Source organism: Fundulus heteroclitus, unplaced genomic scaffold (genome assembly GCF_011125445.2).
Source record: "Fundulus heteroclitus isolate FHET01 unplaced genomic scaffold, MU-UCD_Fhet_4.1 scaffold_378, whole genome shotgun sequence".
Lineage (NCBI taxonomy): Eukaryota > Metazoa > Chordata > Actinopteri > Cyprinodontiformes > Fundulidae > Fundulus > Fundulus heteroclitus.
Genome location: NW_023396790.1, coordinates 16,110 through 41,012, shown reverse-complemented (window position 1 = coordinate 41,012; position 24,903 = coordinate 16,110). Strand labels below are relative to the sequence as shown.

At 39.6% G+C, this 24,903-nt stretch overlaps 1 protein-coding gene across 1 annotated transcript; it reads left to right on the top strand.

The window, feature by feature from the left end:
• Positions 1-239: 239 nt before the first annotated feature.
• LOC118556305 (unconventional myosin-Ih-like) lies at positions 240-24,231 on the top strand. The gene is made up of 32 exons (XM_036130712.1): positions 240-581; positions 9,168-9,329; positions 9,695-9,810; positions 12,010-12,208; positions 12,296-12,376; positions 12,488-12,667; positions 12,750-12,848; positions 12,929-13,042; positions 13,138-13,209; positions 13,296-13,415; positions 14,329-14,396; positions 14,477-14,582; positions 14,696-14,776; positions 14,854-14,945; positions 15,050-15,144; positions 16,733-16,779; positions 18,158-18,238; positions 18,328-18,433; positions 18,588-18,705; positions 18,792-18,905; positions 19,015-19,091; positions 19,320-19,388; positions 19,531-19,615; positions 19,722-19,884; positions 19,966-20,049; positions 20,594-20,687; positions 21,240-21,295; positions 21,374-21,509; positions 22,141-22,211; positions 23,364-23,461; positions 23,555-23,654; positions 23,748-24,231. Exons 1-32 carry the CDS (start codon positions 552-554, stop codon positions 23,772-23,774), a joined length of 3,141 nt encoding a protein of 1,046 aa, XP_035986605.1. The 5' UTR covers positions 240-551; the 3' UTR covers positions 23,775-24,231.
• Positions 24,232-24,903: the final 672 nt, after the last annotated feature.

Here is a 24,903-nt window from a genome sequence, read left to right as displayed (position 1 = left end):
CATCTAATCAAAGATCAGTAACTGAATACCTTTCCTGTAATGTTGTTTGGAGGAGGGTAAGAGTGGGTCTCTGGGTGGATCGGGTTACAACAACCTTGTATTACATACCTGCACAGACATAGACATAAAACACACACACGCACACACACACACCGCACCCTCTTCTTTAACACACAGTTCAACACTCAGGTGAAGAGCTGAATGAATGTTTGCTGCCTCGGCTCCATTAATGTTTGAGCAGCCCCCCGCTTCCACAACCAGGTGGCTTGTTACTGTATCGCCTCTGTCACAGCAGGGGCAGCAACCAGGCAGGAGGCAGCCGGTTCCCCCCTCGTTCTGTCCTAGATGTTGGTACACGGTACGTTTTAAGGCAAAATTGCATTTTCGGATGGGCGGTGGAACCTCTGAAGAGAGGACAGATTGACGTTTGGTAAACTGCAGTGGCTCAAATATGGAAGATATTCTCTGATTTTAAAGCCTCTTTGTCGGACTGTGTCTGCCCGAGCCGTACACCTGTGGACCGGGGATCATCACAGAAGGTCGATTCAGCCATGACCCACAGGCCTTTGGAAGTGCAGGAGGTAAATTACCTGAGCCGGTAAAAAAAATATTCTTGCAAACCTTTGAAGAGATCTTGATCAATAAGTTTTTTGAAGTTTCATTAGGGCTTATGTTGTTCTGCTAATCTTTCGTAACCGATCATGATGGCAAATTCTGCAGCATTTGCATAAATAAATAAGTAAAACGAACAAGACAATGACTACAGAGGAAATGTCATGCCTAAAGGTCTCGCTGCATCAAATGAACAGTGTTTGAGAGTCGTAAAAAAAAAAAAAAAAAAAAATATATATATATATATATATATATATATATATATATATATATATATATATATATATATATATATAGTTAGATATATATGTATATCCATCCATCCATCCATCCATTTTCTGACCCGCTTAATCCCTCATGGGTTGCGGGGGGGGGCTGGTGCCTACCTCCAGCGTTCACTGGGCGAGAGGCAGGGTAAAAATAAATAAATGTATATATATATATATATATATATATATATATATATATATATATAAAACCCTCTGGTAAATAGTAAAAATTTAGGAAATTGCAAAAAAAATTATTAAAATATAGCAAAAACCTTTACAGAAAAGAATAAAACTATAACAGCGTTCATAAAAACAAAGAAAGTTTGGAATAAACTGCCTTAACAACGTTGGATGGTGGGTGACTGTGGTTCAGTGAGAAGACTAGTCAACTTGCAACTGGAAACCTGATTGAAATTCCAGTTTCCCCTATTTGATACGGGCAAAGCACTTAACTTCAGGTTGCTTACCGATCGGCATAGTGGTGTACAAATGTGTATGTAATTGTCAGTATGAATAGGTTAATGTGGCTCTGCACTTTTGTGGCTTTTGAGTTTTAAGTGTGGAGAGGATGGTGTTAAAAAAATCCTGTCCATTTATAATATGGTGAATCTGTACAGATTTGATAAAAGATTGGCATTGTTTTCAATGGGGTGCTTGAAAAAACAACCTTATAAACTTTTGAGCTATCTAGACCAGGGCTTTGGCTTTTTCTATAGGATTTCCAACATATAGCTAATTTCTTTCCATTATATAATTAGACTTGGAGTAAATCAAACATTTTGAAGACCACAACGGTTTTACGGGCTGACCTTGCCTGGAATAGGAAGACCAGTTCCCTCTCTTGGAGACTGGGACTGAGGGGAGCTGAGTCTCAGTGACCTGTCACAAAAAATCCTTTAATTACTCAGATAAAGACAACAGAGACCATTTCAGACTGTCTTTAGTTTAGGGGTGAAGCTGCAGACCTAGGCTAAGGATAGAATGAGTACTTTGAGGATCTGTGGAATCTGTTCACCATGCCCCTTGTGCATTCGGCAGAGCTTGAGGACTTTTAGGAAGATGAGTTAAATACCATGGCAGGGGCCACTGAGGCATTTTAAAAGCTCCCTGGCAGCAGGTAACCAAGGATGGGGTAGGTTCAGTCTTTATGAAATGGTACCAGAGTGTGCTCCAGCTATTCAGAGAACATAGTTGTCACCCTCTCTAGTAAAGTTTATTTTTGGGCATTGAAAAGGAGGCGTCAATCATCTGGTCAACTGTGAAACCAGAAGGAGTTTTGCAATTTTTTTTCTTGGACCTAGACCACTGGTCCAGATCTTTACTCTTGCACAGATGCTGAAGGTGTCCTGTGAGAATTTTTGTTAAGTTCAAATGTTCTGTGGTGGTACTGAGAGGGGCATGGAGTGCTGGGGATGCTTTTATACCTGTCCTTGTATAAGCAAAGCAAGAGTTGTGTCTGCATTCACTGTGAAAAGTCAGTCTTATTCCAGTTGTAGGTGGAAATCCACCAAGGCTGCCACCATGTCATTGATCCTGTTTGTGGCGTTCATGGATCTGAAAGTGTAATCATGGAGAGGAGGGGTCTGGTTCAGGAACCTCAGGGACATTTGTGCTTTTTGCAGATAATTCAATTCAGTTTTATGTATATAGCGCCAAGTCACAACACTTCATCTCAGGGCACTTTACGAAGTTCAATTCAATCAAATCATCCAGACAGATTGTTTCAGAAAGTTTCCTATTTAAGGAAACCCACCAGATTGCATCAAGTCTTGACAAGCAGCATTCACTCCTCCTGAAAGAGCGTAGAGCCACAGTGGACAGTCGTCTCCATTTTCCATGGCTTTGCAGCAACCCTCATACTGAGCATGCATGTAGCGACAGTGGAGAGGAAAACTCCCCATTAACGAGAAGGAAAACCTCCAGGAGAACCAGGCTCAGTATGAACGGTCATCTGCCTCGACCGACTGGGGGTTAGAGAAGACAGAGCAGAGACAAAAAAGCACAGAAGCACACATTGAACCAGGAATCCTTTCTACGTTAGAGGGTAATGGAGGATGATCTGCCTCCCCTGGATGATGCCACACCTAACAGATAATGTAGGGCTGTTGGTTTCAAACTGTGCCCTTCAGCAAACATTGGAGTGGCTAAGTGCAGAGTATGAAACGGCCAGGATGTAAGTCAGCTCCTCTTAGTCTGAGGCCATGGTTCTCAATCAGAAAAAGGTGGATTACATCTGCCAGACTGAGATCCTTAGGAGCCTCAACAGAAGGAGTTTGTTTGTTGTGGTGTTTTTTCCCCCGAGTTAGGGCTCAGCCTTAGAGATTGGGTGTTGATTATTTGGGGACAGCTTGGAGTAGAGCTGTTGCTCTTCACTGATGAAAAGAGTCAATTGAAGTGTTTGACCATCTGATCAGGATGCCTCCTGGGCACCTTCCACTTGGAGGAGACCCAAAAAAACACTTGAGGATCTACATTTCTCTCTTTTGGTCTGGGGACATCTTGGGATCCCCCAGAATTACCAGTGGAGTGTTGCTGTGAGAGGGATGTCTAGGCTTCCCTCCAGGATCTGTTTCCCCAGCCATCAGATCTCATATAAGTAGAAGATTAGATTTTAATGGATATGTTTAAAATACACACATTATATTTCCAATAACTATGTGACTATTGGTCTATTTATCTGTACTCTTTTAAGGCTGTATGCAGATGTCAGTATTGGTGGAATATTAGGCCAGAGATGTTTTAAATTAATCGTATTCATAATATGGTGCAGTTTAATGAGTTTTTTTTTTTGCCGGTTTGGTATCTTTAAACTTGTTTACTCTTACAGACTTAAATGCAGCTACTGCTGAAGGCTGCTTGGTACAAAATGTGTTTGAATCACTATTCAGGAACAAACTTGAATCAAAAGATTAGTCAGTCCTGACAATCAAACATTTTATTTTAAAATCTGTCAACATGCAGTACGTCTAATCTCTAACACACAAAGGTGAAGACATTCAGCTGGACTGTGTGTAACTCTGGGAGGTACATTTTGGGACTGGTGCCTTTGAAGGACTTATGAAGGTCAGGTTTCTCCAGACACCTGCAGCCCCCCTAAACTTATGTTGCCCTTGGTGATGTGTGGTGTCACTCAGTGGCCCATGAGGAGCGCTATCTCTTTCAGGAGGCTAACCGCCACTTTGTGACCGGGTAACAGGATCCAGCAACCATACTGGACAAACACGGACAATAGGGCGTCCTCTCAGGTGATGATGTTCAAGTCAGATAGGCTTTCCTGTTCATATATATATATATTTATTTATTTTACTGTGTGTGGTCATACTGATATGTGGCTAGTTAGTTTATCATTGTTTTTTTATTTTTTTTATTTGGCTTACAGTTTGGCAAGTCAGCACCATTTAATGAAATAAGAACATTACCAGTAAAGTGATTGCTTCCTTTAGTGGTTTTTGTAACATTCCAGCATTGTGTTTTGTCTTCCGTCTGTTTTCAGAGGTCACATTTCCTTTGATTAGCAATCTGTCTTCTGCACTCAACGATACCCGATAACTTAGATGCTCAAAGAAGCATGACGTGCAAACAACAGCCTTGATGCATCTCAACTTGTTGCCATGCTAATTTCAGCACTTTGCTTCATACTTGACGATTTAATACGCTAAAGCATGGGCTGCCACCAGCTTCTAGAATATGATTACTTAATTCAATACTCTAAAAATCATCTATTTTTAATGTTTTTATTCGAATGAGCCAGATTAACTCGTCCCCTTTTAACATATGATAATACAGGTTTTGTTTTATTATTATTTTATTTTGACGTTGGCTGTTTTGTCTATTACTTGTTCTAACTGGAAAGTGCTGAAAAGGAGGAGGGAAGTGTTAAGTCTAAACTTCTATCCATAGAGGTTGAAACTTACCTGAAATAGATCTCTTTAAGGAAGAAAAAAATCCAGCAAAAACCAGACAGGACCTAGGAGATGCATGCACCTCTTTTGTGCTAAATGGCTATTATATGTCAGCCAAAAATGTGTTGTTTTTGGTGTTTGCTGCACTTTCACCTAAAGAAATAGAAACAAACTGCTGCTTGTTTTGTGACGGTTTAAATATACAGGTAGGCCCAATACAGATCCTTTATTTCGTCAATATTCCTGTTACATAGGGAGGTGTAGTGTGGAAAAAAGTAAATATCACAAACAAAAAAACAAAAACAACAAAAAAAAAACCCTCAAACTTAAAACAAAAACAATCATAGAAAGGGTTAGAGGTGTAGGTGTAATGTTGTAAGGCTAGGAATACAGCAAACAAGCCAAAAACAGTAACTTCAGAGTAACCAACTAATGCACAGGACCTTAGTTAAACCCTGTTATAAAAATATGTGTTTTTTACTTGTTTTTTCAAATTTTCTTTTGTCTTTAGTCTTGTATGCGGCTTTGATCGCTGGATCTCAGGTTACCTAATGGGGCTCTAAGGATTTGACATTTCAATGACATATGCTGGTGCTTATTCAAGCAAAGTCCTAAAAACCAGAACCAGAATCTTAGAGTGAACTCCTGAATTTTAGGGGGAAGCCTGTGAAGCTGGAAAAGCAGTGGGGTGACAAGGAAATGACTTTGTCAAAAGCCTAGCACAAGCATTTAGAAACACCTGACTGATCCAAGAACGTTTTGTTAAGACAGGTAAAAAGGGAATTGTGGTCATCCAGATGTGATGAAAGTATATCAAGGACAACAATTTCCAGTTCAGAGCAGGACTCAGTGGAATTCAGCTTCACTTTCAATATAAATGAGATGATAACGCAAAATCGAACCAGAGACCTGACATGATGATCAAGAGCTAAAGCTGAATCAAAAGTTACGTAAGGTTTCCCAAGTATATGCTGCAAGTTGACCAAGAGAAATCCTGACCTTCTTTTCAATTAATTGCAGAAAGTTCCCAGCCATCCAGTTTTTAAGAGTCCAAACACATATGCAACAACAAAAACAGAAACATCTTCTGGGATTTAAAGGAGATTTACAATCAAATATCATCTGCATAAAGGTGGTAGATTTCTTTAAAAGAGCTATGACAGCACTATTTTTAATTGAATTGAAATAATTTCTGTAATGTTTGCATACTCTTCCCATTACGTAATGTGTGGGTTTTCTCCAGATACTCTAGAATGTAGGTTAACTGGATGCTCAGAGGTTTCTTATATGTAATTTTGTGGTTGCAAGGTTGGGCTTCTGTTACCCTGTGATGGACCGCTTACCTGTCCAAGGTGCGTCCTCCACTAAGCCACGACTTCCCCAAGCAAGCTGGTATAGAAAATGAAAGGATGGACCAAAGTGGCATTACCGACAAAAAACATTTTAATAAATGGAGGGAAAAAACAAGGCAATCAGAGAAAACCTGGCTGACACGATGCATATGTGGAAAAAGTAAAGACAGACACAGGAAAACAATAGAAGCAAAAGATGCAAAGCTAAACATAAAAAAAATCTCAAAGACATCTCCATAGATCTTAAAAATCAAACAAATTACAAGAATACAAAAATAGAAACTAAGAACCAAAAAGTTAACTGGACCTTAAATGAGTTCTGAGTACAAAAAAAGAAGAAAAAAGACCAGCAGAAAGCAGGTATTTTACTCATAACCCCTTTAAAGGAATACACCATTCATGCATTACTGAAGCAAAGTAAAAAATAATGAAGAGGTGGCAATTCTAACAATGAGATTTGACAGAATATGTTTTCTGATCAAACCAAAATTACTATGAGCAACTTCCTGCTGGTAGATATTATAAATCAGAGTCACATGGTGAAATTTCCTTACTATGAATTATAAGAAGATTAATTAAATCTATCTTAAATCATCTGTGTGGAAACAAGTAAAACATCCACAAGCAGGATACAAACTGATCCATGGATGGCTCTGTGTTATCTTATAACAAAATAAGCAAAATTGAAGCAGCAAAAACAAGAGAGACCAGAATGAAAAGCAACTGTTTTGATTTGGTTTCAGTTTCTAAAACGATACAATAGGGAACAAAAGGAGAGACAACAGAGTTTTAAAGATCCAAATGGAAAGAAAACACATTATCTTCAAAGAATGCATTCCTTTATTTATTTTCCTACATCCCAGTTTTAAGGCTCTTTGAGTCGTGAACTGATGGAAATTTTGGTAGAATCTTTTCTCCCCCAATCACAGCTTCTGTGATAAATCTATTCCTAAAAGTAGAAGATAAAGTGATCATGTTTGTGATTTTAACCTCATCCATCCACAAACATAAATAGAAAGAAGACAAAAAAATGCATATTTAAACACAGATATACTTCCTTTTTGAAATGGCACTACATAATTTATCACTTCCTATTAGAGGAAACTGAGACTGTGATCCATCAGTGTTTCCTGTGTTCCCCCAACAAAAGCAGATGTTCAGGTTCAGTTTGGAAAGAAAGAAGAGGGCCACAGACAAGCATCAAGGACTCTGAGAGTAGGTAATTTTTAACTTGTTTCCATGTAGTTTTCCAAACCTCTGGGATGAATTGTCTCAGTAGATGTAAGATTTTGCTGTGAATTTCTGCTGTGTCATTGGATGAGCCATTTGTTTTACTGGAGACTGAGCTTTAGTTTCACTTACTGTGACTTGATAACAGGTCAGACCAGCAGGGATAAAATGGCAAATTACTGTAACATGACACCAGAAGGCTCTTTCATACCGCCGTAATTAAAGTGCAAGGAATCACTGTATATGATATCCTGTATTTATGCATATAATCATGAACTGTACTACCTCTTAGCTATGCCTGTAGATGCTGCTGGTGTTTTAAAAGCGTATTCTGGCCTTAAAATGAAAACTGTTTTCCAGTCTATGTTGTCTATTTTGGTATTTACATGTGTATCCAAGAGTGATGGGTCTGCGGAGAACACAGAAGCAGATTAGATAGTGGTGGCTGAATTTAGATTCGACATAAAAAAAGTGGATGTGGCCAAGGACACTAACTGGAAGTCACAGATATAAGCAAAAATATGCAGGCAGTGAGACGCCCACTGGGAGAGATAAATTACCAGGATTGTTGTCAGGTGTCTGAATGCCTTCCTGACAGACGGCACACCAAAAAATAACTTTAGAGAGAAAAATTCACACACGTAAAGAAAATAACAGCTGCCCCCCCCCCCCAAACGCTGAAGGTCTGTGGAAGTCTTTTATATGACTATTTGAAGTTGGACAGTTATTGGTTGGAGTGCAGAAAAATATCTCGAAAATATGTTGAAAACTGTTTAAGCCCAAATAAAAAAGAAATTGAATGTGAAACCAACGCAATGATGTTAAAAGTCAAATTTGGTCAGGTTATTGATTAGCGCAACACTATAGGTGTATTTTGCATATTTCACTTCTCAATCGCATTTGCTCTTTGCTTTGATGAAAGGAAAAATTGTCTTTTCTATGTCCTTTCAATGAAAGTACACAGCAAAAGTCCTGAGATTTCGATCATATTTTTCTCATTGTAATATTTTTTAAAGCATCTTGTACTCCACTCTACCAGTCTGCTTCTGATTTTCACTTGTCCTGAATTAAAGAGTTTCCAAAAAATTAAAGAAAAAAAGCAACATTTCAGGATATCTATCATCTACAGCACTTTGGTCATTATATTATGCTATTTTCCCCAAACTGTTATTTGTCATATATGTCTTATAAATGTAAGTTAGAAAAATGTGACTAATTAATTATGGATAATAAGGGAGAAAAATAGCATAACGATTTGTTCACACAATCCTGGATCAGTGCTGGTTGCGTGTGCAAAGTCCAGCTTTAAAGGATGTTTATAGGAGGAACTACGAACCTAACAACAGATTTCTTTGCCGTTGCCGTATTGGAATCCTAACCTTTTGTTTTTCTTTTGTTTTTATTGTGGAACCACGACTTCTCTTACTGTATTAACTGGAACACTTTTTATTCAGGGTGACCCCATTCCCTGCTCCTATTTTTGATTTCCGAGGCAAATGAGGCATTATACTTCCATTATCCAGTGTTTCCGTGGCTGTTGGCTTGAATGGGTATGAATACTTTAAACAAAAACTGAGTAAAAAGTCAAGAGCAATAACACTCAGGACCACTTTGAAGGTTTACTTGTAACTCTGGCTATTCAGAAGTGAAATATACAAAAACAAAGGAGTGACTCGAGTTTTTCATACCCCCACCATAGGTCCGCTGTTGATGGAAGGCGTTTGACCTGAATGAACAATAACATGTTATCTCTACTCATACGTCTGTTGTTTCCTTGTCATATCGCTGATGTTTCGACACAGAGCCTGGAGGAGCGGTGTAACCGGATCCTGAGGAACATGGAGGCCTCCCTGACGGCCCGGGATCGCGTGGGCATCCAGGACTTTGTGCTGCTGGACGCCTACACCAGTGAGAGTGCCTTTCTGGACAACCTGAGGAAACGCTTCCATGAGAACCTGATTTATGTGGGTGTTTCCTGTGCAGCTCGTTCCCTTTAGTCTAATGAAACCTCACAGCCCTCGGCCTTTAACCCCTGCTGTCCTAATGTGGCATTTTACCTTCTGCTGAATCTGTCACCTTGTGTTGCTGAGACTGCAGCTCTGCTTCTTTTAATTTGCAGAGCGAGCATAAAAAAGGTCACTACCACCCACTGGGTCACGATGACAAGTGATTAACAAAAGTTATTGCTGTTGGTAAAGGACACAACTAAATATAATGCTGGAGGTGGATTTTGTAATGTCATGCAATCATTAAGAAAAAAAATGTTTTATTGTCGTTGAATGTGCAAGAGCTGCAGAGCACAAGCTCATGTCCTTGTCTCTGTTTGAAGACCTACATTGGGACGCTCTTGGTGTCGGTCAACCCGTACAAAGACTTAGACATCTACAGCAAGAAGCAAATGGATACCTATATGGGAGTTAACTTCTTTGAGCTGCCACCTCACATGTAAGTCTTTATTTTTTTTCTACAGCTTTTTAAGCATGTTAGATTTGACAGATGTATCTCTTCAGAAATTATTGGCTACATATTGTTTTAAAGAGCATAAAGATAGAAACTAAGAACCAAAAGAAGACTTTACATATTTTGTGCAGCCTTGCTAAGAGGAAGAAAATCGATGGACAAAATAAAGCAAAAGTATTCACATCCCTAGAACCGTTCCACGTTTGATCAAATTTAAAGGGCCTATATCATGCAAAATCAACTTTGTTATATTATGTTATACTGCTTTTCCTGCATCAAAATCATGGCCAAAGTGGCATTTTGCTTTATTCATGCATGTCTGAGTGATCCTCGTGAATTCAGCTCTATGAGCAGCAGCCACTCCCTGTCCAGGAAAACCAGTGGCCATGACCGGATCTGCGTTGAGCGATCATTTCCCGCCCCCTCCAGGAATAACCTACCTTGACCACTTTCCCACTTTCTCAGATCAGCGAGTGGATATGTGAGGTCGAGCGTGATGGAGTTTTTATTTTTGTATTATTATTATTATGATTATTTATTAATTCATTTTATTATTTTTGTGGCTCTGGTGGCCCTTTTATTGGAAGTAGGCGGACAGGAAGGAGGGCTGAGAGGGGGATGACATGCGGTAAAGAACCGTGGGCCAGAGTCGAACCTGTGTATTAGCCACATCGAGGACTAAGGCCTCCGTACATGGGCCGCATGCACCACCCCTGTGCCACCAATGCACCCATTTCGACTCAAAGTTAAGACGACGTGGCTCTTTTAGCACCTAGTCTGCACAGTGACAGCAACTGCTCTTTTTTTGGCTATAGATAATGTCTAAGTCATGACGTCTATGTGTTTTTTCGGCTGCGAGAGAGCTCAGAAGAGAAGTGGTGTTACCATGCTGCAGCGACAGTGGGGCAATGTCAGGAAAAGGTGCGGCACCCACACGTGGCAAGGTGGCGTTGCACTGAAGACAAGGGTCTTTCTTCCTCAATGGAAAAATAGCTCCAACAAACAACTAATATTTCATAATAAATTAATACCCCATAGAGCCAAAGTCAATATTTGATCATATATGCCTATAGAGGACTTTTGAGGGCTTAAGAAATCATGATATAGAACCTTTAAGTTTGTTGCATTGAGATTTTATGTGATATATCAACTCAAAGAAGTACATGAGATGCAAAGAAAATGTTACACTGTTTAAAATTTTTTTCAAATAGAAATCCTAAAATAAAATTATGGCCTCCACTTGTACATAGCTCCCTTGAATTAAAAACTTGTAATCACTTTTTGCTGCACTTCTCACGGAAAAGCTTTTTGGGGGTATGTTTCTACCAGTTTTGCATATCTAGAATTTTAAATTAGCACCCGTTCCTTTTTAAGCTTGTTGTCCTTTTTGGAAGGTGAACATCTACCTCGGTCTGATTAAGACTGAATCAAAATGCAGTAAATAGTTGGAAATTCTGGAATCTGATAAAATGCAGCATAGATATGCAGAAAGCATTTTTATTACCTATAGTCTCCCCATTTTCAGAAGGAACAACTCCCCATTGATTGCAGATGCAGTAAAGCATTTGAAAACTTATTCAAGGCAGAATTGATTAGTTATATTTTCTATCTGGTGCTTATGCCCCTCTTTCTATTGACAACCTGTGCAACAGCTCATATGGCCCATGTGAAAAGCCACCCCTGTTTACAGTTCACAAAAGATTTGACTATTTTTATGTCCCTGCCTGTTTAAGTAGTGAGGGTGTAACTTTAGATTTGTGAAAAAAATTATGGGATTGGGTTTGAGCACTTCTATTTCCAGGCTAAAAAATGGAAACTTAAGATTCAAGATTTATTTCATTTTCTCCCATGGCAGCAATTCTCTCTGGACCAGAGGGAAGCTGATACAACAATCCCAACAAACAGTCCACAAAACAAAACGTCCAATTCAAAGAAAACACAAGTTGGTTTATGATAATTTATAAACATAGTTCAGAACATATTGTATCTGTTGTGAAAATGATGTGCTCAGGTGCCAAATATCCAGATAAAAGAGAAGGTGTGAAATAAAGACCTAAATCAGTATATTGGCAATGCTATCAAATAATCTAAAATAAGGTAGAACATTTCTGAGCTGATAAATTAATTTATCAGAGGTAAACAGGATTTCCCTTGCATCACCTTACCCTGTTACCGTATTCTTAGCTACGCCCTGGCAGACAACGTGTTCCGCACCATGCTGTCAGAGTTCAACAACCACTTCATCCTGATCTCAGGAGAGAGCGGGGCTGGAAAGACCGAGGCCTCCAAAAAAATCCTCCAGTTCTATGCCGTCAGCTGTCCGAGCACCAGACTCCTGAACAACGTCCGGGACCGGCTGCTTCTTTCCAACCCAGTGCTTGAAGTCAGTCTTACTCTTAGGTTTTTTTTTCTCTGTTTTAGATGAACATATTATTTAAAATCAAAGATGATTTCTCCTTTTTTGTTGTAGGCTTTCGGAAACGCCAAAACTTTGAAAAATGACAACTCAAGCCGCTTTGGGAAATACATGGACATCGAGTTCGACCATCGGGTAGACTACAATACTAAAATACCCAAACTAAGAAAGACAGGAGACCAATAAGATAGAAATGTTGACAGATTAGGCACATATTTGAGTTCAGACACTACCTTTTTCCCTCAGGGTGGAGCTGTAGGTGGTCACATCCTTAGTTACCTGCTGGAGAAATCCCGTGTGGTGCACCAGAACCATGGCGAGAGAAACTTCCACATCTTCTACCAGCTGGTGGAAGGAGGAGAGGAGGAGCTGCTCCGCTGGCTCGGCCTGGAGAGAAACTGCAAGAACTACCGTTATCTCGTGCAGGCAAGAGGGAGCCAAGCCATGGTTTACTTATGATACAAAACTATTTTCACTCAGAAGTTTATATGTCATGTTTTTTTTTTAGGGGGATTGTGCCAAAGTTAGCTCAATCAATGACAAAAGTGATTGGAGGACAGTGCGTAAAGCCCTGTCGGTCATAGACTTCAGCGAGAGTGACACGGAGGTGAGCTGGCACAGTTAATTATGTTTAAATATGCAGAATGGTTTCTTTTACTGACTGCCTCTGTCTTGTGTTAAATGCAGCATTTATTTGGAATTATTGCCAGTGTGCTCCATTTGGGGAATCTAAAGTTTGAAGCCGACGCCCGAGGTTATGCCACTGTCAAAAACAACCAGGAGATGCAATGGGTGTCAAAAGTAAACCTTTTGTGTGTGTTACAGCAACATTTTTTCATGTGTACCTTGAATATCTTTAATGCTCAGTGTGTATTTTTGTCGTATCTTTGCTGCAGTTATTAGGTATTCCTGGTCAGGTGCTACAGCAGGGCTTAACCCACAGAAAGATAGAAGCCAAAACAGAAGAGGTGACCCCCCCGATAGATTTGAATGGATTTGATGAATTGCTGATCTTTAGCTGCGGTCAAACATTCACATTGTTTTGCTTTTAAAGGTGTTCAGCCCCTTCTCTGTGGAGCATGCAGTATATGCCAGGGATGCTCTCGCCAAAGCCATCTATGGCCGAACCTTCAACTGGCTGGTCAACAAGATCAACGAATCACTGGCTAATCAGGTCAGCACTATTTTGATATGCTTTACCGACTATATCATGCTGGTTAAAGCAAGGAAACCCGAATGTGACACGTGGTGAGTTGGAACATTTAATTCCAGCAAGCTACTGTACCTTGCAATGTAAATAGACAAATAAATACTCACTCAACTTTTTCACGTTTTGTCATGTTACATTCGCAGTATTTATTGTGTTTTGTAGGAAATAAACTACTGTAAAGTACTGCACAGTGTCCCTGCTGAGGGAAATCATTCCCAAATGCATGTTGCTGCCGATGTTATTGTAGTGTCTTTTGCCAGAATGTAGCGTTGTGTTTACATATCAAAGTTTCATCTTACTGATCGTTCATCAAGGCCAGATTTGTAGAACGCTTGACTTTTTGGTGTCACGTTCGCACATCCTCCTTACCTGAACTGGATTTTGACAACTCCTCCGGAGTTACCATGGGTCCCTTGGTTGCTTTTCTGATTATTGGTCTCATTTTCCAATTTGTTACTGTAGTTGGGCCGCCATGTCTTGGTAGGTTTGAAGTGAGTCTTTATTTCGCCCTTTGATGAATTGAACAGTTTGTTGCTTATGTTCAAAGCTTGGTATATCATTTCCTGTCCTCGCTCTGTTTTGAACTTTATCTCTGGTCTGTATGCTCTGTTCTTTGGTCTTCATGATGCTGTTTGTTAACTAATGCACATTTCTGTGTGCAATTTAATGCAACTTTACAAAAAAAACCCTCAGTAACATACATTGAATTTGACAAGTGGCTGCTGCGTTACAAAATGTGATACTCTTGAATGGGTATGAACACTCTTGCTCTGATCTTGAATTCCTCAATATATGCCTACGCTTCTACCACAAATATATATATCTGTATGTACCACATGCATATCTGTATGTGTGTGTGTGCATGTGCTACATGCAGGATTCCTCCAGGAAGACGGTAATCGGTCTGCTGGACATCTATGGGTTTGAAGTTTTCAGTGTGAACAGGTATGATCATGCACATTTGACTCTTTAGGCAAAACGGTCCAAGAATACGTTTGTTTTTTGTTTTTTTTTCCCCATTTCAGCTTTGAACAGTTCTGCATCAACTACTGCAACGAGAAGCTGCAGCAGCTTTTCATCCAGCTGACGCTCAAATCAGAACAGGAGGAGTACGAACTGGAAGGGATTGAAGTAATGATACGGTTATTCAGTTTGCATAAGTAAAAGATGGAATTAAGTAAGCAACCTAAAATACAAGAAGATATAAGCAACTGTAACTGCTCACATGTGTTTTTTGTGCAAAGTGGGAACCGGTGCCATATTTTAACAACAAGATAATCTGTGACCTTGTGGAGGAGAAATTCAGAGGAATCATCTCGTTGTTGGTGGGTATATAAACAAGTTATGCCATTGGCTATATAAAATACATACACCTCTGGACAACTGATTTTCATCCTGGTAGGATGAGGAATGTTTGCGTCCTGGGGAGGCCACCGACCTCACCTTTCTGGAGAAGATGGAGGAGAAAATTGGTGGTCATCCTCACTTTGTCACGTAAGCTTTTAGCGCTCTGAGTTTGGAAAACCTACATTTCAACAGTTACACTGCAATCACCTCAAAAGTTATTATAATTTCAAATAATGTTCCTTCTCACTTAGCCACAAACTTGGGGACAAAAACACAAGAAAAACCCTGGAAAGAGGAGATTTCCGTCTCCTTCACTATGCGGGGGAGGTTACATATTGTGTTGTTGGTAAGAAACAAAACATTAACGCTCTTTTTATGCGCTTTGAATAATTTATGCATGTAGGCTATGTAATGAATGCAAAAATATGAATAATTTCAATACTTTTGCATCCCACAATTTTGAAAATTTAGTTGCACCTGTAAGGGCTTAATGTTCACCAGTGTTTGTTTCATTGCTTTTCAGTGTTGTAGTACTCGAGTCCGAGACTCGAACTCGAGTCCGAGTCATTAGCTAAATTTAGGGACTCGTGACTTGACTTGGACTTGAGCACTGATGACTCGAACTTGGACTCGGACTCCTACATTCAGATCATTCTGACTCGAAGATTGAGAAAAAGACTCGACTTTTTTTATATCATTAGGCTATAATTTTAATATGTCATTAGAATATTATTTGGTGTATGATTTTAATATCTAAATGTCGTACCGCGCACGTGACGTCACCATCTCATGAGCAACGCCCCTTGCCGCTAAGGTTGGGCAAACAGTGTGAGAGCGCACGTAGCAACCAGCCATTACACATGCAACAACTATATGACCGACTTTTCAGCTGTTAAACTTTCACAAGAGGATGTCCAGGCGCCCATTTTACTGGTAGAACTGTAGAACAACATACCAACGTTCAGCTCAAACGATGGATTGAGTGTCGAGGGGCTCGGGAAGACTGGGAAACGGGCTGAGTTGATAGAAAGGTAAGTCGATGTCTTTCTCCTGCTCGGTGTTCATGGCGTGATCGGCCGTTTTTTTTTTCTGTTTGTAGTCACCGTCCAGGAATCGGTATACATTTTCCGGCACGCCGAACAATTTAGTCCGGCCCGGTGGCCAAATGCATTATCATTATCAAACGGCTGTATCTCCTCGCTGCATCGAGCGATATGCATCAGATTTGTTGTGAGTCATGGGGGAACGCTGCCGAACACGTTTGTGGGAATCGCCCGGTGGACGGGCGAGGAAAATGCGTGACAGCATCTGCGGTGGCGGGCCGCCGGCGGTGCGCGAACCCCGCCCGCCGGCCGACACCGCGGCGGTGTGCGAACCCCGCCCGCCGGCCGGCACCGCAGCAGTGGCCAATAGGCCGGAGTGCGCTTGGCTGCGAGGGCCGATCGACGCCGCTTGCGGCTTTAACATCCTTCATATGCGGCCTATCAGCGTACCTCGAGTCGCTGTTGCGCGTTCCATAACAACAATGTTTAAAAACCATGGTTAGGAGACGTCTTAGACTTGGAAAAAGCGGTAGTTTTACCGAGTAAAACCAAGGATAACTACAGCGTAAGAGTTATTAGTGCAATGGAATGTTACTGCTTCATGTCATACATCACACGTCAATAGTGACTCGACTCGGACTCGACTCGGATGAGTAGTGGACTCGACTCGGACTCGACTCAGATTTTTTTTTTAATGACTTGGACTTGACTCGGACTTGAACACTGGTGACTCGAACCTGGACTCGGACTCGAGGCATAGTGACTTGACTACAACACTGTTGCTTTTATACCAGAACCATTTTTAGTGAGACAACAAATAGGGTGTTTATATTTATGGATAAAAAAGTATATGCTATATATTTTTTCTCTTTATATTTTTCTTTATTTCAGGATTCTTGGACAAAAACAATGATCTGTTGTATCGAAGTGGAAAAGAGGTGATTTTATTCTGGGTCTCCTCAATCAGCAAAGCATTGATTCTGTGTTCAGAAATAGGTTTTATTAACACTAAACAGTGTTTAACAGTAATATTTCTCAGTGCTGTTTTATACACATACATTTAACTTAAATTAAGGCTTTGCATAAATATGTCAAGATGTAATTTATAGTCACCCACATCGAAGATGAATTTCACAGCAGCATTCTTTTTTTCCCACCAGCAGAATTTTAAACTATTCTTGTTCTGAAGAAATAATACAGAAAAATAGGGAAAACCTTAGTTTTGGTAAAAAGCTTTCATTTGTTTTTGATCATGCTGTGGTTTGAGTTGTTTTAGAAAAAGCCAAACATCTAAAAGTTTGAAAATGTATTTTTTCTTTTTAAAATTCCCCCATCAAATTGCACCCAAACAATCTACCTGCTTTACAATGGATTTACTTAAAATAATTACCCTTTAAAAAAAATGTAATAGAGATAACATTAAGGAATTGGCTTTCTTTCATTAAGCCAACTTTTGAACCCGAACCTCGACCACTTTCACTCAATCAAGGACCAGCAACTATAGCCTGCTCCAAAACCTTAATGTCCATTATCCACTTCACATTTCGTTTCATCCCATTTGTGTGATAAGTGGAGGCTGTGCTGAAAAACCTTGAGACCACCCGTCCAACCTGTTTGGTCCAGAATCCCCATGATGTGCTGTAGTTTTGCCTGAGTTCTATACTTTATTTTTCCGTACCAAAATCACACCCTCTTTCACTTTTTTGTCCAGAAACTTTAAAAGAAAATAGTTCCAAAAAGTTGTTTGCAAATTCCTTGCTTTGCTTTATGGTGGGGAAGATATGGCATATGTGTGCTTGCAAATATCTCTTTTGCAAATATGTATTTTCTTTTTATATCTAGCAGCCCTAATCCATTAATTCTTGGATTTTTCTCGGGCTTTAGTTTACTCCTAGCATAGTCTGTTCATAAATATATTCCTCCTGACCCTGGCAAAGTCATCATGCTTCCTTCTTATGTTTTTGTTGTCCTTTCTGTTGGTTAGCACAACGATTGCTACTAAACCCCCATGAAGGCTAATAAATATGTCAATCACTTTGACAAACAAAAATCTAAGTCCCCAGCTACTGAGATACATTTTACACCCAATAATAAACATTTACTGTAATTTATTTTGGCTTTTTTATTTATTTCCAGAAACAAACAATAAAAGCAAATTTGTGCAAAAAGCAAAGATTGTTGCTTATTTTCCCCAGGAAATTGTTATATTTTGCCAAAAGAAACCCCAATTATCTCTAAATCACAGAAATCACAAAGGTGATCAGCATCTCTACTGCTTTTCTAACCAACAATTGCATTTCTTCTGCTCTCCATAAGGTCATGCAGCACTCCAAAAATGGCATCATCAAACACTGCTTTCCCTCCTCAGAACCCGACACCAAAAAGAGACCCGAAACTGTGAGAAGATGTTCAGATGATGCTTAATGTTCCTCTGGTTTTAATCTCGTAGTGGTTCAAACGCTTTATTTTGTCGCGCAACTCTTCAGGTGGTGACCCAGTTTAAGAACAGCCTGGTGGGTCTGACGGAGATCCTGATGTCCAAGGAGCCGTGGTACGTGCGCTGTATCAAACCCAATGAAGCCAAGCAACCAGGTGAGAGCTTGTGTCTGTAAAACTGCCTGAACGGAAAGATCCGATCAATCCCTGAAAAAAAAAACAACAAACAAGCACATTCAGCTGACAGTAAGCAATCCATGTTGAGGCAGATAACTGAACAGAAATTTTGCTCTTGTGGTGTGTTGTGCAGCAAGATTTGACGATGTGCTGGTGAGACATCAGGTTAAATACCTGGGGCTCATGGAGCACCTGAGGGTCAGGCGGGCCGGCTTTGCGTACCGACGTAAATATGAGATCTTTCTCCAAAGGTAACAGAACATCTTCATCCTCATTATATGATCTTCTTTCATAAGGTTGGTCGCTAAACCTACAAATGCTCCTCTTCTGCGCCCAGGTATAAAGCTCTGTGTCCAGACACCTGGCCCAACTGGAAAGGCACCCCAGCAGAAGGGGTTCGGTGTCTTATTAAGCACCTGGGCTACAAAACTGATGAGTATAAGTTCGGCAGGTTGGTGGATGTTAAGCGTGGGTTGTCAAGATCCCTCACAATCCATAACTCCCTGGAGCAAAAAGGATCTTTCAATGATTTATCTAAATGTTTGTTTTCCCACGTTAAGGACGAAGATTTTTATTCGCCATCCCAGAACTCTGTTTGCAACAGAGGATGCCTTTCAGGTCTGCAAGCATCAGCTAGGTAAGAAACAGCTTAGTTTCAACTCCTACCATCCTCGATTAAATTCAGAAAGAAAATGTCACAAATTTATATTTAGTAGCACAATATTTCACTATTAGTACATTTAATTCAATGGAGGGGCGCATGATGATGAATAATTGTTATACATCTTTATCAAGGGTGCTAATAAGTGTCACAGTGTTTCTATATCAAAAACCAAGAATGTGAAAATATTATCCATCACTGTAGCAACGAGGATCCAAGCCAAATACAAAGGCTGGAGGGTGAAGGAAGGCTACTTGAAACAGAAAGAGGCTGGTGAGTGACTGAAGAGATGCTAAGGGAGTAAGATAAGAAGTAGTTTTCAACGTCAGAGATTTTAGAAAGGCAATCGAGAGCACAACGTCTTTCTAGTTGTTCGTTTTGAAGCAGTTCATGCCATACTGACTTGTCCAAACAGCCACTAAGATTGAGAATTGCTGGAGGGGTTTGCTGGCGAGGAAGGAGCGTGAGAGGAGAGCTTGGGCAGTCAAGGTCATCAAGAGGTACGTCACAACAACCATAAGATTCAGACGGTGTCTGTGAGAGAACGGTGAAGCAGTTTAATAAGATACTGTGTTGAAAGCTCACCTGTTGCTTGATTTCTGATAGGTTCATTAAAGGTTTCATGACCAGAAATCAGCCCGCCTGCGTTGACAACAGTGAGTACCTGGCCTATGTGAGGCAGAACTACCTCACCCGGTTGAAGGAAATCCTTCCCAAAACGGTCCTGGAGACGGACTCTTGGCTCACCCCACCACCCATATTAAAGGAGGTGAGCGATCACCACAGTATATTTGGAAATTATTGCATGTTTCCAAGGTGCTAGAAATGATGATATTTCTCTATTTTGTAGGCCTCACAGCTCTTGCAGAACATCTACACTCGCTATTTGGTGAGGCAGTACGTCAGAGAAATTGCCCCCGAAAGGAAATCGCAGGTAGGATCCTCTCTCTTCATGCCAACATAAGCTGTACATTTTATGAGAACATAAACAATCTATTTAACAAAGTGACTGTAACACACTTTTATCTGTCTGCAGCAATATCAAAGGGTTTGTTCCATTTTACCACTTTAATGAACACGTATTTTAAACAAATGTGTCATTTTACTAATTATGATTTAATATAAATTTGACATCTGTGCATAGAGGAAAGTTTTGAAGAGATAATTTAAACAAAAGGCAAAGGATTTCTGCAATAAAGTGGATAAACTATAGAGAAAAGTGGTTAACTTTTAAAATAACCCTTAAAATAGCTTGGGGAATGTGCGAAACTTAAAGTGTCGGACTAAAACCTCTGGATTTGTAGGGCTTGGAAACACAAAAGGCGCAAAAGTTCTAAATAGAGTCAATCTATTTCTCATTCCTAACATCTGTAATCATCTCAATATTGTTTTTACAGCTATTCTTTTTCTATCTTAAGACTGAATTTAATTAATAAAAGTCATCAGGTGATATTGTCTACACATTTCTCCTTTTCCAGCTGCTCCTAAAAGCCCAAACGAGCTCCATGTTCAAAGGAAAAAAAGAAAACTACCCATTCAGTGTATACAGACCATTTGTGGACACGAGGATTGGTAGGATTGTTTTTATAGCTATTTTTAATAATGTGGAGGATAACATTACATGCAATGACTTGCAAAAGTATTTATTCTTGAGCTTTTTTTCACATTTAAATGACAGGCAAAATAAAGCAATACTGTTCACCACCCTAAACACAGCGTCTTCAGAACGAAACACGGCGGTGGTGGAATCATGCTTTTCTTGTGCTGGGAAGAGACAGCTGGACACAAATTCATTCATCAATTTCTATTTTTTATTCAAAATCTGAAAACTATTTTCCTGTCTTTTCATTTTACAACCATTCATAGCTAAATAATTTACATCAAGATTTGTGGTTGTAACCTGAAAAAAATGTGAAAACGTTCACAGTGAATGAATATTTCTGCACAGCACTACATTTTTGTTGGAAAAGACACGGTGAACATTACTGTGACTCTAATAAACTGAGGGGTTTTGTTTTTATCCAATTATGTTTTACTTGTTTAAAAAAATGCAAGAATAAAAAAGGTTGGAACTTTATGTTTAATTTGTTGATCAGTTCGTCTCGTTTTAAATCTCCCATCAAGCTCTAGAAGACATAAACTTGAAGGTCCTTCAGACCGTTCAGCAGGAACACATCAAGGTAAATCAAAACAAGAGTTTATGCTGCCTCTTTTTTTTTTCTGATTTTTTTCTGAAGTGTTTGTGCTTCGCCCCACAGTACAGCGTGCCAGTGGTGAAGTACGACAGGAATGGGTTCAGGCCTCGTCTCCGGCAGCTCATCTTCACCCAGGAAGCCGCATATCTGGTTGAGGAGACAAAGATCAAGCAGCGGATTGATTACGCCTCTCTGAAAGGTACCAAGAGATATTGACCGTGTTCTATAGCTACATTTTAACATACTCCTCCCCTCCTGTCAAAAATACATTTATGCAAAGAAAAGCTTCAATTTTCGTAACTTCATTCTGCTTGGGAAAGAAATACTGCATTAAGAATTAATTAATACTTTATTTTACAAACCTCTTAATGACTCCTCTTCGATGGTCACTTTATACAACTCAGTTTAGCCAATAAGACATCACTTTTCATTCAACATTTTACATAGTTTGATCAATAAGTGAAAAAAAACTTTCTAGATAAGTAAGTGATTGATGCTAATTAAAAGTTCCAATACGTTTTGACCAATATGTAAAGTTTAAATCAATAAAATGCTTTAGTTACATATATATTATTGGAACTTTTTGGTAGCAATTAGATTTTTGTCATTGTTGTTTTAAAATAATATTTTACTAACTTGGGATTTTCTTTTGCCCAGTGAATAAATGTACTCATTAAAGGTTGGATTTTTGTAAATTTAATTCTATGAAGTTAGGCAAGTAAAATAAAAGATGAATTTATTTGGAGGATACTTGCAGATCTTCTTATGTGTTTGAATAAGAGTGCACAATGCCTTTTCCATCTGGTTTTTGAAGATAATCGTTTTTCTAGGTGTTTCTGTGAGCAACCTGAGTGACAACTTCCTCATCCTCCATGTTATATGTGATGACATCAAACAAAAGGTAGATCCGTATCAGTCCTTTTATTTCTTTGCAATGAAAGATAACTATGATGCATTAAGTCATTAGGTAGTTGCTGTAATAAAAACAAGAATGCTAATAGTACCACGACGCTACCATTTTTACAATCAATGCTGAGAGTGCACACTGGAAGTCTAATGAAATTGCTTTCAAAGTTGTTTTCAAAATCGCGAAAAATTGGTCCCAACCAATTCAATTCAATTCAATTCAATTTTATTTATATAATGCCAATTCATGAAACATGTCATCTCGAGGCACTTTACAAAGTCAAAATCAATCATATTATACAGATTGGTCAAAAATTTCCATTAGTGGGAAGGAAAAACCTCCAGCAGAACCGGGCTCAGTGTGAACGGTCATCTGCCTCGACCGACTGGGGTTAGAGAAGACAGAGCAGAGACACAACAAGAGAGACAAAAAGCACAGAAGCACACATTGATCCAGAAATCTGTTCTACATTGGATGGTAATAGCAGATGATCTGTCTTCTCTGGATGATGTTACAGCTAACAGAGCGTCAGACCAGGTGTACCTACTATGGAGATAAAAGAGAGAGAACAAAATGTTAAAAGCTGAAATGCCAACAATGCAATGCAATGCAAAACTGGAGAACAGTAGAAATCAGTAGAGTGAGAAAAATAGGCCCTGATGTCCTCCAGTAGCCTAAGCCTATAGCAGCATAACTATAGAGGTAGCTCAGAGCAACATGAGCCACTCTAACTATAAACTTTGTCAAAAAGGAAAGTTTTAGGATTAGTCTTAAAAGTAGACGGTGTGTCTGTCTCACGGACCAAAACTGGGAGTTGGTTCCACAGGAGAGGAGCCTGATAGCTGAAGGATCTGCCTCCCATTCTACTTTTAGAGACTCTAGGAACCACTAGCAGACCTGCAGTCTGTTCCAACAGGAAGTTCCAACAGGAAGTTAATGAAGTCGTATTAAATCCACTGACCTTAGGTATAAATCTAAGGTCAGTGGGGGTCAATGTTAGTGTTGGGGTTAGCAATCAGAGGAGGGGATAGACCGCATGTATTACATTTCTGCTAAATTTCGGCGTGAACGTCCGGCATTGATTGTAAAGTCGGTGGCGCCATGCGACTGCAGTAGGGTGCCTTTTCAACAGTTTTGTTGTTCCAGGGAGATCTGGTGCTGCAGTGCGACTACCTCTTTGAGGCCTTGACCAAGCTGAGTGTCATTGCCGACAAGCAGAGCTGCATCAAAGTGGTCCAGGGGAGGTAGAGAATTTGGATCATATGCAGCGTTTTTTTTTCAATAAATCTGCTAGAGAATCCAAATTTAGTGTGGAAATGTTTCCCTTTTCTGTTCAGTGTGAGATTTGACATTCAGCCCGGCAGAGAGGGGTTTGTTGACTTCAAAAGCGGTCAGGAGTCCATGGTCTACAGAGCAAAGAACGGCCATCTGATGGTGGTGAGCGTGGAGTTCCTCTAACAATATTTAATAACCAAACACATGAGCAGCTCATACAGATGTTTGTGTTTTTGCTGTTGTTGTTGTTTTTAGGAATCGACAAGAATGAAATCCAGATGAAGATAAAGCCTAACTGGGATGATGGTGCTCCTAGAAGCCTCAGAGATGTACCTCTGAAATAAACAGCCATGTTTGCACTGTAATAACAGCTTAACAGGAGCTTTACAGACGACGGTGTTATGTTTTGCATGTTTATGGCATTATTCTACTGTAATCCAATGTTGTTCATCAAATAATGCCAATATTGTAACAGTAGAAACAGCAGCTCATAGATGAGCCTGATCAAAAAAAGTAGATTAAAACCAGACAAACTATATAAGCTAATTAAAACCTATTTTTTATTTGATTTTGGTGAAAATGGCAATAAAAGACATGTGTATGAAAAACAGGGCTGCACAGGGGTGTAGTTGGTCATTTTGTCTTGCAACAAAAAGATCCTGAGTTCAAATCCCAGCCTGGGATCTTTCTGCATGGGATGTTCTCCCTGTGCATGTGTGGGTTCTCACCAGGTACTCCAGCTTCCTCCCACAGTCCAAAAACATGACAATTAGAATTGTCCCGAGGAACTCTATGTAATTTTAGAATAAGTATCTTTAAAAAGCGATCTCAGTGCAAATACATAATAAGTAATAATAAGTAATTGTCTGTTTACATCTTGTGTGCTGTGATGTTCCCCATGTAGCAGCTCCCCCTGCTGAGTATTTGCCGACTATGCATGAGGTCATCATGGAAAAACAAATCTTTGAGTGTCTTTGCTTGGTCCGTTTTAAGCCGAACGCATAATGATGTTCTGTGTGGTTAAACCCTGAGGTTATCTTACCCACTAGTCCACCTCTAACCCTTTCCCTTTGCAACAACTGTAATCTCAGGCTGAACTGTCCTACTCAGAAATGGGTCACTCCTTTAAGAAGCTGATACACAATCAGTTCTCTCTGATTCCCACTACACAAACATACCCACTGTTTACATGTGTTGTGTCATGTAAACAGTCATCAGACCTGCAACAGATGTCAGAATATATAAATTTTCTACATGTTAAATGAGAACAGAATGAAGTAAAAATACTTCACTACTGTACTTAAGTATATTTTGGAGTACTTTATACTTTTCTCGAGTATAACATTTTTTGATAACTTTTACTTTTATTTTACTATATTTCTGAACTTTATTACATACTTTTACTCCAATA

Bases quoted from the DNA above. Each gene is read 5' to 3' on its own strand.
- LOC118556305 (XM_036130712.1), top strand. From the start codon at position 552: ATGACCCACAGGCCTTTGGAAGTGCAGGAG. The intron at 9,330-9,694 runs GTGGGTGTTTCC...CTCTGTTTGAAG, and splicing joins TCCATGAGAACCTGATTTAT to ACCTACATTGGGACGCTCTT. The intron at 14,583-14,695 runs GTAATGATACGG...TTTTGTGCAAAG, and splicing joins ACGAACTGGAAGGGATTGAA to TGGGAACCGGTGCCATATTT.